This window comes from Lineus longissimus, chromosome 10 (genome assembly GCF_910592395.1).
Source record: "Lineus longissimus chromosome 10, tnLinLong1.2, whole genome shotgun sequence".
In the NCBI taxonomy this organism is placed as follows: domain Eukaryota; kingdom Metazoa; phylum Nemertea; class Pilidiophora; order Heteronemertea; family Lineidae; genus Lineus; species Lineus longissimus.
The window spans coordinates 18,698,792-18,714,153 of NC_088317.1; the positions used below are offsets into that span (position 1 = coordinate 18,698,792).

Sequence of the window (15,362 nt, forward strand, 5' to 3'; positions counted from 1 at the left end):
GAACACAGCCTTGTTATTCATGAAACATAGACTCTTGTCGACAACAAACAGTCAACAGAATTTTGGCAGGATTTTTCAAAATAACAATGATGTGAAGTGAAAAAATACAATAAAATATAGCAATAAAAGTAAGTCACTCTATTGCAAATTACTTCCCACTAACAAGTTATGGTGTGCCCACAAGTTGCTCGACAATCAAAATGGATTGATACGACGAACACCAGAGTTCAAAGGCGAGAAAGGATTCACTTTTTGTCCACATCAACGCATCATTCATTGAAATCGCTGTTGATCGAGGAGCGACACGTGGCCATCGGAGTGACTAGGGAGATGAGAGCTGGCGATTCAGTCCATGCCTGTTCGAACAGGCCATCATTCCTCTCCTACACTGCTTTGGAGTCTTTGGTAAACTCGGATGAGATCATCAGTGGGTGGCGACTTCTTCCTAGATTTTCTGAAGACAGAAAATAGAATTCAATTCAATACAGTACATGATTGTGGCAGAGCAAGGGACAAGGATGTGACGTGACAAGATCGAAGAGCAAGACCAGCGTGAATCTACACGACACACTATGGACTAGTGGCTCAGATTCTCAACTAGAGGTCAAGAGGTCCCTGGTTCGAATCCTACAGTCGGTGAGAGACTCAGGCAGGTCTCTTAGACACTTGCCTCACTACCCAGATGTATAAATGGGTTCTGGCGCTGGGCATATGGACAAATGGGACAGCATTTTTTCCTCCTTTTTTTGTTACTAACAGGATTGTGTGCAGCCCAGGCTTCAATCTCTTCATCTATCTGGGCCCTCGACGATGGCACCTTTGGTCCTTCCTTTTCCAACAAGTGTCTGAAACAGTGAAAACAAAAACACAGTGGAAATCATTGACCGCGTTGTAGGTTAGACACTGCTGCTCAAATGATTTGAAATATTCTCCTCACAACTCAAAGAAGAAAACCTAGGTGGCTTTTTCGTTATGCATTTCTTTGCAGTGAATTAACGAGTAAACATCGTCTCTCAGACACTTGGGAAACGCATCTGAGAGCATCTCAGTTTCAAAATTTTCCTGCTGGAGACCCCCAGACCTCCCTTCGTGGGTGAGCGCCTACTGCGCTTTCATGTGATTGTGAGGGCGAGCCCTCACCATATTCAGGCTTCGCCCTCAACGGGGCCCCCTCTATCCAGCTGTGCTGGATCCACTCCCTTATTTGATGGTGACCTACCATGTGGTCCAGCCACCAGTCAGACAAGGATCCCCTTTTGCGATTTGTTGCTACTTCTGGCTGTACCGAGGCTACTTTTTGCTGGGTCACTGGATGTACCAAGTCATGCCCGCTGAAACGACGAGTGATCATATCAACATTGTTGTGGCGATACTCTACACCATCCCTTCGCAATTCCCACAGCCCGTGATCACTGTTCACTAAAAGATTTGAGAAACAAGTCGTCACAATTCCGTTGGCGTCATATGCAATTTGAATTGCAGCAGACGTCGCGGTTTAACATAAGTTGTGTACCGGTGCTACCGAATACGCTGCATGACACAAGGGCCTTAACATCACAGTAGAAAAGAATCATATTGAATTTGGCTAAATCACAGGGCTCAGCCAGGCCTCTGAATCTGATATCATGATGGGGGGCGGGCGAGGGGGTTGGTCCATTTGTCTTGACTCTTGCTAAGCGCTGCTACAGCTAAAGTGCTGTGGTACAGTCTAGAAGCAGTGTCATCATTGGCGAAATGGACCAAAGTTTGTGAGGGGCTGAGTTTCGTCCAAAAATAGATCTGTTTACACACTACGGCAATGGCGTATTGCAGGTACACGTCAACGGGTCATTGATTGTCGGACGTCAGTTCGCCAAGAAAACCAAAGGAATCGAAGGATTCATTGAACTCATCAACACATCATTAGTTTTCAGTGAAGTGCAACTGTATTCCTAGGTAAATCACTTTGGTATATAGAGAGTAAGATTACAATTAACCTAGCTTATAGCGAGCAATTAGTACACTAAGATTTCAGTGATTAACATAATAGTTGCAAGTATTTGGCATTTTAGACTCATAATTCGTGCTATAATAACTACGTTGTAAACATAATGCTCAAAATTGATTCATGAAAAAGTTGTTAGGGCAATATCAAGCAAGCAGTAATGGAAAAAAGTGTAATTCCATTAACTGAATATTGTTTTTAGACACTATAACATTTTAGGCCTACTTTTCCGTAAACCACGAGAACAATGTATGTGAAAAAAACAACACATATAAGTGAGGCGCCGAGTATACAGTAATTGTAAGGTAAAGAAAAGCTCGGTCTCTAAAGTCTGGAGGTCCGGAGTCCGTAACTGTGACGGTCACGAGAGTGATTTGTCCTTACGGATAGATCGAGAGGGCGGTTTGGGGTTCCGCCGACGGTGCTCGCATGCATTAGTCGTATCCCCGAAACCTTTACAACGCGAACAAAGCTCGTGGCATCCATGACGGTATAGGAATTGACGGTGAGGTAACAAAAAAACTCGTGGCATATCGGATGCGCATCCGATGACGGTAAAGAAATTGACGGTAAAGGATCTCGTGGCATATCGGATGCGCATCCGAAGACGGTGAGGGAATTGACGGTGAAGGATCTCGTGGCATATCGGATGCGCATCCGAAGACGGTAAGGGAATTGACGGTGAAGGATCTCGTGGCATATCGGATCCGAAGACGGTAAGGGAATTGACGGTGAAGGATCTCGCGGCATATCGGATGCGCATCCGAAGACGGTAAGGGAATTGACGGTGAAGGATCTCGTGGCATATCGGATGCGCATCCGATGACGGTAAAGAAATTGACGGTAAAGGATCTCGTGGCATATCGGATGCGCATCCGAAGACGGTAAGGGAATTGACGGTGAAGGATCTCGTGGCATATCGGATGCGCATCCGAAGACGGTAAGGGAATTGACTGTGAAGGATCTCGTGGCATATCGGATCCGAAGACGGTAAGGGAATTGACGGTAAAGGATCTCGTGGCATATCGGATGCGCATCCGATGACGGTTTTATATACATATATATATATTATATAAATTTTAGTTTTACACTATTATGTAAGTGCAAGCTCTAGTGAGCTCCCACAACTGTTTGACAGTCCTGGCTCCTCCATCGTGCTGACAACATGATGAGAGAGATGAGACAGTCACAGCCAGGCAAAAAAAGTCTTGGCTGCTCTGCCAAGTTGTCAACATGGTGAGAGAGATGAGGAAGTCACAGCCAGGCCGAATCAGTCCTGGCTGCTCCACCGTGTTGACAACATGATGCGTGTGATGAGACAGTCACAGCGCCAGGCCGCATCAATCTTCGCCGCACTACCTAGTTGTTAATAAGGCGAGAGAGATGAGACAGTCAGAGCCAGGCCGAATCAGTTCTGGCTGCTCCACCGTGTTGACAATAATTATGGTGAAAGAGATGAGACAGTCACAGCCAGGCCAAATCAGTCTTGGCTGCTCTGCCAAGTTGTCAACATGGCGAGAGAGATGAGGCAGTCACAGCAGGCCGAATCAGTCCTGGCTGCTCCACCGTGTTGACAACATGATGAGAGAGATGAGGAAGTCACAGCCAGGCCGAATCAATCCTGGCTGCTCCACCGTGCTGACAACATGATGAGAGAGGTGAGGAAGTCACAGCCAGGCCGAATCAATCCTGGCTGCTCCACCGTACTGACAACATGATGCGAGTGATAAGACAGTCACAGCCAGGCCACATCAATCTTCGCCGCACTGTCTAGTTGTTAATATGGCGAGAGAGATGAGACAGTCACAGCCAGGCCGAATCAGTTTTGGCTGCTCCACCGTGTTGACAATAATTATGGTGAGAGAGATGAGACAGTCACAGCCAGGCCAAATCAGTCTTGGCTGCTCTGCCAAGTTGTCAACATGGTAAGAGAGATGAGGAAGTCACAGCCAGGCCGAATCAGTCCTGGCTGCTCCACCGTGTTGACAACATGATGAGAGAGATGAGGGAGGCACAATCGTAGTTAGGCTATAACTCAATAATGTCGGGAAGGTGGGAGACAGAGTTACAAATAAACACAAGAATCTTTCAAACACACAAGACTCAATCTGAAGATCGAAGACATATACATTATAACTGTTTCTCTGTAGCAGGGTCGAGCTGTGGTTCAGTCTCCGGTCATGTAATGATGAAGCAAAATACAATTTGTAGTGTCTCCTCCAGGGTTGTGACTGTCTTCGGAGAGTGTGTGACTTACAGACATACGTTGGTCAATTAGACACATAAAACTCTCCGATGCTCATGATCAAGACCCAAGCAGCGTTGCCCCCCCCCCCCCCGCTTGATGAGATGCAAACGTACTTAAGTTATGAGCCAATTCGGTATTAGTGTCTCAGTGAGAGAAGTCATTTCTGAAGGACACGCCGGTACGTCCTCCAAGCTGATATATCCGTACGACACTCATCTTCTCTGGTGCTGCCATCTGAGCTAAGAAAATGGAACTAGGCAATTACTAAAAATTAAAAATATCGCCGGTGTTTAGGGCGGGGGACGATTTACAGCTGGAACCCCTGAACCAGCTCCCTCAGATCCGTCATTCATCAAGTCAAAGCAAGCATGAACCTGCTGGTTTAATCTGTGGTTTATCTTATTAATATACTACCTAACGAGACCCTTATATACTGTGCAAAATCTCTCGGCATTACATCCATGGTGTTAACCCCACTTACGTAGCAGTTGCAGGTCAATTGTCTATGCTGCCACCCCTTAGTGAGGACAATAACTAGTAGTCCCGGTGTAATGTTTTTGAGTGTTTCTGTTTTTGAGTGTTTCCCCTCATTGTTTGGGAACGCTCAAAAATAGATTGACGAGTTTTTCTGTGTATCCCCCCCCCCCCCCTATTGAAAAGTCATGGTCTCTCTAGCTGCCTATTGCTTGGAAACACTGAAACATGGGGAACAACCACAGATGTTACACCGGCATGAAATGTGGAAATATTGACGCTGTTTACTTCTTCGCACATTTTGTACACGTTGTTGTGACCGAGGAAGTGATGTGATATGCGTACCTGACATTTGTGCTTTTAACCTGGCCTGGCTGTGACTGTCTCATCTCTCTCATCATGTTGACAACTTGGCAGAGCAGCCAAGACTGATTTGACCTGGCTGTGACTGTCTCATCTCTCTCACCATGTTAACAACTTGGCAGAGCAGCCAAGACTGATGTGGCCTGGCTGTGACTGTCTCATCTCTCTCACCATGTTAACAACTTGGCAGAGTAGCCAAGACTGATTTGGCCTGGTTGTGACTGTCTCATCTCTCTCATGCATCATGTTGTCAGCACGGTGGAGCAGCCAGGACTGTCAAACAGTCGTGTGAGATCACTAGAGCTTGCACTTACATAATAGTATAAAACTAAGATAAATATAACATATATATATATATTACCGTCATCAGGTGCGCATCATGAGAGATGAGACAGTCACAGCCAAGCCGAATCAGCCCTTGCTGCTCCACCGTGTTGCCAACATGGTGAGCGAGATGAGACGATCACAGCCAGTCCGAATCAGCCCTTGCTGCTCCACCGTGCTGCCAACATGGTGAGCGAGATGAGACGATCACAGCCAGTCCGAATCAGCCCTTGCTGCTCCACCGTGCTGCCAACATGCTGAGAGAGATGAGACAGTCACAGCCAGGCCGATTCAGTCCTGGCTGCTCCACCATGTTGCCAACATGGTGAGAGAGATGAGACAGTCACAGCGTCTGCAAAGACATCAGTCACAACCTGACAAAGAGGAGACACCACAAACAACTTGCTTGTCTATGCGCTTGGGTAGATCTAATGGACCTGGCAGCCAACAGGTCAATGTTTAGAGAGAGGACCTTGTTGTAGCCGTAGCAGCCAAGAGTTGTCTCAAATCATCCACAACAATCAACAGAACATTGGGTTTCTGGGAATGTGCGAGACCTAAAACAAATGCCAACACAACCGAGATGAAAGTGGATACAGAATTGTGACAAAGATACTGATGATAACATCACACATGCCAATGGAGTATTTAATTGTGCTGGCTCCTCAATTAGAACTTCCTCCAAGAGAAATTTGTCCAAGAGACATATCCAATAATCATATGGACAGTCTCATCAGTCAGTCGGTCCTAAAGACATTTTTAATAAACATGGGGACAATCTCTTCCGAGTGGTAATCCGTCCAATTGACCAAGACCAAGTATCTGATTTATAATAGGGGCCTATATGTAGCCTAGGCCCCTGGTCTGCTCGTATGACACATATTTTGGGTATGTAAAATTGTTATGACAAATATATAAAAAAAACAGTAACATTAGAATATTATTTAGTGTTAGAGGTATCCATCCATAAAATCAAGATCACTTTCAGTTGATATTTCTTGAGATGAAAACGGAAAAAACATAATAATGAAGGCACATTAGCAAAACCAAAATATTGATCTTTCAGAAATTAGTTAGGTATCAAACTTTCGTTTCTCAGGTCATCGAAGTATTTGAAGAAGTCGTGATCGCGTAATGACGAACGCCCGCTGACCTAATACTCGTAGCACAGTGACATGTGCATATCTTCGCTAATTTTGAATGTTTGCCATACCATGTATATGCATCATAGTTAATTAATTCTAATAGATGGTGACCGAGGACCGTCATTGGGTGCCACGTTTTAGCGTGATCGGATGCGCATCCGATATGCCACGAGATCCTTCACCGTCAATTCCTTTACCGCTCGGATGAGCATCCGATATGCCACTAGATTTTGACTTTTGTAAAGGTTTCGGGGATACGACCAATGCATGTTAGCACCGTCGGCGGAACCCCAAACCGCCCTCTCGATCTATCCGTAGGCCGCGCCACTAGACTGTCAGCGCTCACGGACTCCAGTATATAGACCATCGGTTCTTAGACCTTTACCTTTCAAACATATATAACTTCGCGACTCACTTATAGGTGTTGTTTTTTTCACATGCATTGGTCTCGTGGTTTACGGAAAAGTAGGCCAATACACGTAATAGTGTCTAAAAACAATATTCAGTTAATGGAATTACATTTTTTTCCATTACTGTTTGCTTAATATTCCCCTATCGCCCTTTATTTCTGTGGAGCAGCCAGGTCAAACAGTTGTGTGAGCCCACTAGAGCTTGCACTTACATAATAGTATAAAACTAAAATAAATATAACCGTCATTGGATGCCACGAGATTTACAGTTCCCCTACCGTCAACGTCGCTGGAGATGGGTGCCACGAGTTTTTGACTTTTGACTTTTTGACGGCAGTGTAGCGAGGTTCTGGTCAATTCAAACGACAATCTTTCCTCCTACGCTCCCCTACCGTGGACCAGAAGTACGACACGGAACGTAAACAAGACGTACCCATGGGAGCAATGCCCCAAGAAACTGACGGGTATATAAACAACTTGATCTGTTGATATGTATAGTATAGTTAAGATAAACCGCATGATTAAACCAGGTTCATACTTGCTTTGACTTGATGAATGACGGATCTGCGGGAGCTGGTTCAGGGGTTCCAGCTGTAAATCGTCCCCCACCCTAAATTCGCCGGAGTCCGTGAGCGCTGACAGTCATGCGGCGCGCCATACGGATACGATCGGGAGGGCAGTTTGGGGGTCCGCAGACGGTGCTGCTCGCATGCATTGGTCGTATCCCGAAACCTTTACAAAAGTCAAAAACTCGTGGCACCCATCTCCAGCGACGTTGACGGTAAGGGAACTGTAAATCTCGTGGCATCCAATGACGGTTATATTTATTTTAGTTTTATACTATTATGTAAGTGCAAGCTCTAGTGGGCTCACACAACTGTTTGACAACACAGCCGTGCTGACAACATGATGAGAGAGATGAGACAGTCACAGCCAGGTCAAATCAGTCGTGGCTGCTCTGCCAAGTTGTCAACATGGTGAGAGATATGAGGCAGTCACAGCCAGGCTGAATCAGTCCTGGCTGCTCGATCGTGTTGACAACATGACGAGAGAGATGAGACAGTCACAGCCAGGCCACATCAGTCTTGTTGGCTGCTCTGCCAAGTTGTCAACATGGTGAGAGAGATGAGACAGTCACAGCCAGGCCGAATCAGTCCTGTCTGCTCCACCGTGTTGACAGCATGATGAGAGAGTTGGGACAGTCACAGCCAGGCCGAATCAGTCCTGGCTGCTCCACCGTGTTGACAGCATGATGAGAGAGTTGGGACAGTCACAGCCAGACCGAATCAGTCCTGGCTGCTCCACCTTGTTGACAGCATGATGAGAGAGATGAGACAGTCACAGCCAGGTCAAATCAGTCGTGGCTGCTCTGCCAAGTTGTCAACATGGTGAGAGATATGAGGCAGTCACAGCCAGGCCGAATCAGTCCTGGCTGCTCCACCGTGTTGACAGCATGATGAGAGAGTTGGGACAGTCACAGCCAGGCCGAATCAGTCCTGGCTGCTCCACCGTCTAGACAGCATGATGAGTGAGATGGGACGATCACAGCCAGGCCGAATCAGTTCTGGCTGCTCCACCTTGTTAACAACATGATAAGAGAGATGGGACAGTCACAGCCAGGCCGAATCAGTCCTGGCTGCTCCACCTTGTTGACAACATGATAAGAGAGATGAGACAGTCACAGCCAGGCCGAATCAGTCCTGGCTGCTCCACCGTCTAGACAGCATGATGAGTGAGATGAGACAGTCACAGCCAGGTCAAATCAGTCGTGGCTGCTCTGCCAAGTTGTCAACATGGTGAGAGATATGAGGCAGTCACAGCCAGGCCGAATCAGTCCTGGCTGCTCCACCGTGTTGACAGCATGATGAGAGAGTTGGGACAGTCACAGCCAGGCCGAATCAGTCCTGGCTGCTCCACCGTGTTGACAGCATGATGAGAGAGTTGGGACAGTCACAGCCAGACCGAATCAGTCCTGGCTGCTCCACCTTGTTGACAGCATGATGAGAGAGATGAGACAGTCACAGCCAGGTCAAATCAGTCGTGGCTGCTCTGCCAAGTTGTCAACATGGTGAGAGATATGAGGCAGTCACAGCCAGGCCGAATCAGTCCTGGCTGCTCCACCGTGTTGACAGCATGATGAGAGAGTTGGGACAGTCACAGCCAGGCCGAATCAGTCCTGGCTGCTCCACCGTCTAGACAGCATGATGAGTGAGATGGGACGATCACAGCCAGGCCGAATCAGTTCTGGCTGCTCCACCTTGTTGACAACATGATAAGAGAGATGGGACAGTCACAGCCAGGCCGAATCAGTCCTGGCTGCTCCACCTTGTTGACAACATGATAAGAGAGATGAGACAGTCACAGCCAGGCCGAATCAGTCCTGGCTGCTCCACCGTCTAGACAGCATGATGAGTGAGATGAGGAAGTCACAGCCAAGCCGAATCAGTTCTGGCTGCTCCAGCGTGTTGACAGCATGGTGAGAGAGATGAGACAGTCACAGCCAGTCCGAATCAATCCTGGCTGCTCCACCTTGTTGACAGCATGGTGAGAGAGATGAGACGGTCACAGCCAGTCCGAATCAATCCTGGCTGCTCCACCTTGTTGACAGCATGGTGAGAGAGATGAGACGGTCACAGCCAGTCCGAATCAATCCTGGCTGCTCCACCTTGTTGACAGCATGATGAGAGAGATGAGATGGTCACAACCAGGCCGAATCAGTCCTGGCTGCTCCACCTTGTTGACAGCATGGTGAGAGAGATGAGACGGTCACAACCAGGCCAGGTTTAAAGCACAAATGTCAGGTATATCACATCAAAAGAATCAATTAATTCATTAAGACAATGTAACTTTTCGAATCTAGATACATGAGAAATTTCTTTGATATATCTACTATGGCATCTTCTCTGATATACTCCTCAATATTATGCCATAGAAAAGTGGTCAACCTTCTCTTGGATGCGACACAGTACGACGATGGACAGGATCTTACGATGGGTGTGGATGTCTCCAGTCTGTCCTTGGTAGATAGAGACGTGGGTGTCTCTAGATTGTCCCAAGTCAACACAAGAAGACATAGGCAACCACAGATTGTCTGAGGGAGATACATGATTGCAAGGACGTCTTCAATGGAATGTTGTGCCAGAGTAGGGACCACAAACGACACCATGTCTTGGAGAAAGATCAGGGCACAAGTCTGTCTTTTGAAGATTTTCCTGGTCAGACAAGGATGTAGAAGTCAGAATGATAACAGTGGTCAGTTTTTAGCCAGTATTCGGTGCCACAACGAGATATGGTACGAAAAACAGAAAGAGAACTTTTCAATATCTTCCGTGGTTTATTTTCACCAATATTTAAATCTTACATGATGTCAAATTCTGACTGTACGCCAATAAATTACATGTCCAGTTTATCTTCTGTTTTTAGATAGATTTTCAGGAATAAATAATGCATGGCAGTGGAACACTGTACTTGTGAAGACACTCCAACTATGGAACTAATGAAGAAACTGTCCATTTCAACTTTGCCCAGCTGAGCTCATGGGGCAAATAAGGAACTTCATTACCAGTTAGGGGCAGCTGTTAGCGGTCCAATAAACAATACATTTCCAGCCCATGTCAGTTACATCCACAAGAGGTTCTGTAAGTCCCACAATGGTGTCATTTTGTGTTTGTTTCCTAATGGTATAAATACTGGCCTTCACATTAATGTAAACAGGATGACATTGTCTTCACTGAGTTGCTGGGCCTTCCCACATAACGCTCTCTTCAACAAGAAATAACAGGTGTGGTTACAAACATGTCAATGTGTTCAACGACTGGGTGTCTTATATGCACATGCCCATGAAAAACCTAAGCACAATTTGAACAAAATGGAAATTTTTTTGACCACCACACTTGACATAATATTGGGACAACTCATAACGCGTCACTAAAGATATCAGGACTTTATACATGCAACTGATTGGGCAAAACAAAGCCCATTTACTGGTAAGGTGTGTACTGATGGAACATGACTGTACTATCATGACTTGTACACCATAATTAACTAGTTACCCAAAGCCAACAAACAGATGCTGAAATTCAATTCATGATACTCCCTCCACCTCCAAACCACGAATACAAGTTCTTATGTTTCTTGAGTAAACGCCATGGTTTATTTTGATTGTGACGAGGTTTTGAACCAATACAACACACAAACATTATAAATGAATTGCAACATCAATTACAATTTTACACATCTTTGATTACAATTAAGGTCTGCAGCTAAATATTCGCTTATAAAACATATCTCTTCTGGAACGGACCATAAATGCATTGCAAACCCATCATGTTCAAGGAGAGGAAAGGATGAACAAGCATTTGTTTTACACACCCAGTAGTAACGGCTACATTATTAAGGATACACCCAGTAGTAATGGCAAAGGATACACCCAGTAGTAATGGGGAGAAAAGGAAAGGAGAGGTTCAGACAGGGTAGAGGGCAAATGCTACAGCAGCATCATTTCATCATCGTCCCTTAGATCTACTGCATAGTACTAAGTCAAAATAGCTTGACAAACAAGAAAAAGATAACCATTCCAAAAGAGTAAACCGCTTCAACCATCCTGATATACTGCCAAGAAAAATGATCAGGATTTGGAAATACTTTCCATCAGCAATTATAGCACAGTAAACCACACATATTTATAAATCTAGATTGTACAGAAATATGACTTTGTACACAATCGATGCTGTCATATCAAAACCCATTCTGAACCATCAACGAAAGCTTGAGGGTCAAGATGATCAAAACCTTGTTTTAGCCTCAGTAAACGCTCAGACAACGCCCTACCTTTCATTGTCTATACTGTGTGACATAAGGTGTCCACTGGCAATAGGAATTAACTGAGCATTAATTGTGCACCGATTTGGAAAGTAAGATGACACGGGGAGACTGGAATAAACAATAAACATCGAGGCACCGCTCACTAACAATCATGGATCTTCGAGACACTGCGGACACTAGCGGCTTCCCGCTGTATCAATAATTTACGTAAGTCAAGTCATTTCGTTTTTCGCTCGGAAAGTAAACTGTCGTGGAGTTTCCGTACCTCCGGCTCGTATAAATCCATGCACAATGTACCATTTTCGTCAAAAAAGTCTGCAACTGAGGATGTTTTTTGTGCTGTGTAGGTCTTCTTGGTTTTTCCATCGTAATAGGCAATGCTCAAGATATATGTGGGGTCATATCTGAAGAAAAGTATAAACACTTATCAATTTTGGTACAGTGGTACAGATCCCATCCAAATGAACAGAAGCTAGAGCTTGTCACCACTCCCTGGCTGATGGATAAGTCATGTCACCACTCCCTGGCTGATGGATAAGCCACGTCACCACTCCCTGGCTGATGGACGAGCCATGTCACCACTCCCTGGCTGATGGATAAGCCATGTCACCACTCCCTGGCTGATGGATAAGCCATGTCACCACTCCCTGGCTGATGGATAAGCCATGTCACCACCCCCTGGCTGATGGATAAGCCATGTCACCACTCCCTGGCTGATGGATAAGCCACGTCACCACTCCCTGGCTGATGGATAAGCCATGTCACTACTCCCTGGCTGATGGACGAGCCACGTCACCACCCCCTGGCTGATGGATAAGCCATGTCACCACTCCCTGGCTGATGGATAAGCCATGTCACCACCCCCTGGCTGATGGATACGCCATGTCACCACTCCCTGGCTGATGGATAAGCCATGTCACCACTCCCTGGCTGATGGATAAGCCATGTCATCACTCCCTGGCTGATGGATAAGCCATGTCACCACTCCCTGGCTGATGGATAAGCCATGTCACCACTCCCTGGCTGATGGACGAGCCATGTCACCACTCCCTGGCTGATGGATAAGCCACGTCACCAGTAAACTCAACTAAACTGGCGGACTAACGTAGTGGCATGCAAAACAACATTCACAAGTCATGTAAATCTCCTTCTATGATGATTCCTCTTTGCAAGAATGAACCCAACAGACATTAAACATACCTTTTCATGTAAGAAGATAAGGTCCAGACATTATCAGGATCTACGCCGGTCAGATCTTTGTCTATTGCCACCAGGAACTTGCCCTGTTCTTTGATGGTTGTATAGGCAGTGAGGATGGTCATCATGATGAAATATCTAAGCAACACGTCAAGGAAATCATGTCTGGATGGCTGATTTTAGTCATCACAATGTTTGAATTTGACTTGTTGTTACTAGGAACAATATACAGTGTAGTATTATTTAACTGGCGAAATTGTGGTTAATTTCAATCCTGATTATTCAAAAGGGGAGATATTCAGTTTTGAACGGCCAGATAGTCTTGACAATTTTACCTTCCCAACATTTGGGGAAAAAAACCAACTAATTTTCAAGGCCTTTCTTGGCAAAGGATACGAAACTACGCAAGAGATGAGCACCGTCCTAGAAGCAGGAAATGGATGAAGATAGTCCCAGATGAGAGCGAACGCGGCAAAGCCAACAGCTATCGTACAAATCAGCAGTCGACCGTCCATTAGGGCGTGGCATTCTCTGTAGCTCAGCTTCTCTGTCAAAACCTGGAGAACAGGAGGTTGGTTAGAAGACTGATACACTCACTACATACAAATAGATTGTCCCAATTCAGGAAGGTAAGTTTCATAAGATCCACAGTGCTGTCACTGACTGGACTGTGTTATTTAGCAGCATGATTATGAACTGCACAGGCAGATCAAGAAATTAGTGAATGGGGATGCAGCTGCAGATGCACCCAGAGTGTAATCTTAGAATCGAGAGGAGTCTTGGGGGCCCTCAGCCTTGAGCAACTGATTGCCAGCTAAAAGATGTATAGCACGACTCCAAATCTCAAGGCAACTTGATTTTTCGGTAATCTTGTGACTGTGATTCATGGTACCATTTTCCTAAAGATTAACCTACCTTCTTTGCACCATCATCAAGGGAATTCTTCAGTGCAGATGTGTCCCACTTGTTGACCTTTACTGGCTTCTCATCTGAAGACCACTGGAAAACACATTCAACTCAACAGTTAGAAGGTTTTTTTTCTCAGATGAAAGGACCTCCCCTAGGAGACACATCAATATTAGCAAGACATCTCTATTTGTTTTGATCATAAATTGTTCTTGATTATAGACCTATAACAATATTTGACAATGAAAATTTGTTGTCAGAACTTGAAACCTAAATACAAAATTCATAGACATCATTGGTGAATTATATCAACAGTTACCAATAATTGATTGAATAATCGGTCATCGATTTCAAATGTAACCTATATTGTTTTGGAATCCGCTACATTTTTAATGACTACCTCGATTAATACCAATATCATATCATTGCTTAGCAACAAGCAAACTGTTAGTGTTACATTTACCTGAAGTATGAATCAATACTCAATTTTATAATTTTGGAATTTACTTTGGCAGAAACTAAATGATTGACTATCCCCACTTTTGCTCAGAACTAATTGTCATAATCGGTAATCCTTTCGATTTTTTGGAGAGCATTGATGCGATGTCTTAACTTATGACCCTGCTGACTTTTAGCGACATTTTGGAATGGGGGGAAGAAATACCTGGTTCAAAACTTACCGCGGCCTCAGGACCATTTTCTTGTTTCTATTCAAATTAAATAAAAATATCAAGCATTAATTACCAAGATGAATGCATACGTCCCGAAATCATTCAAAAGCCGAAGGGAATCGGATCAAACAAGGGCCAAAATATTCATTTTCTCAGTCAGGCCTGCCTGGTACAATCAATTATCGTTGTTTTTGTTATCGTGAGGCCTATGCATGACGGTGACCTAGACCAGGCTCAATCTCCCTTGACCCTTCCGCCCCGGCCGAAGTTGCTGACCAATTTCTAGTTCATCTTCACATCCCATAGCAGTTGCGAAACTCACAAACAGATGGATTTCAGAGGGGCAATTTCACACAGTAGTCTATTGTCAGTGTTGATAACTGTAGGGTACCATGTACCATATGGACATGGATGTGTGAACACCTGCAAAAATGTACACAAATACACACATGCCCAATGTACACGTGTACATTGGCCGGCTGCAAAATCTCCGGCAATATTTAGCAACTTTGGACATATTTTTTGACAGATACCATGAGATAAACAATTCAAATTTGGACATTTTCATGAAGAATACATATAACTTGATTCAAATAACAGAAATCGGCGATCAACTTTTAACAGAAAGGTGGAAATAATCAGCTTTTATTTGCCAGTACCTTAAATTTGAGATCTTTCGAAGCCATTTTTAGTGCTGAAGTGTCCTAATTTATACTCTCAAATTGGGTTAGAAATAACTTCACAATAACGCCTTATTAAGGAAGAATAATAGTTTAATTTGTAAACAAGATCAACAAATATTAGAAATAATTGAAG

General features: G+C 44.8%; 1 protein-coding gene and 1 long non-coding RNA gene across 3 annotated transcripts; both read right to left on the reverse strand.

Moving 5' to 3' along the window:
- Positions 1-412: 412 nt before the first annotated feature.
- Positions 413-1,646, reverse strand: LOC135494888 (uncharacterized). Of its 2 annotated transcripts, none has more exons than XR_010448483.1 (3): positions 1,220-1,646; positions 758-845; positions 413-454 (listed from the first exon to the last, which is right to left on the reverse strand). It is a non-coding gene; the product is annotated as an uncharacterized LOC135494888 (long non-coding RNA). The 2 variants fall into 2 exon arrangements; XR_010448484.1 differs by having other exon boundaries at positions 671-845.
- Positions 1,647-10,268: 8,622 nt separating this feature from the next.
- LOC135494868 (signal peptidase complex subunit 2-like) lies at positions 10,269-15,265 on the reverse strand. The gene is made up of 6 exons (XM_064783175.1): positions 15,206-15,265; positions 14,556-14,582; positions 13,885-13,968; positions 13,366-13,526; positions 12,973-13,107; positions 10,269-12,176 (listed from the first exon to the last, which is right to left on the reverse strand). Exons 1-6 carry the CDS (start codon positions 15,230-15,232, stop codon positions 11,990-11,992), a joined length of 621 nt encoding a protein of 206 aa, XP_064639245.1. The 5' UTR covers positions 15,233-15,265; the 3' UTR covers positions 10,269-11,989.
- Positions 15,266-15,362: the final 97 nt, after the last annotated feature.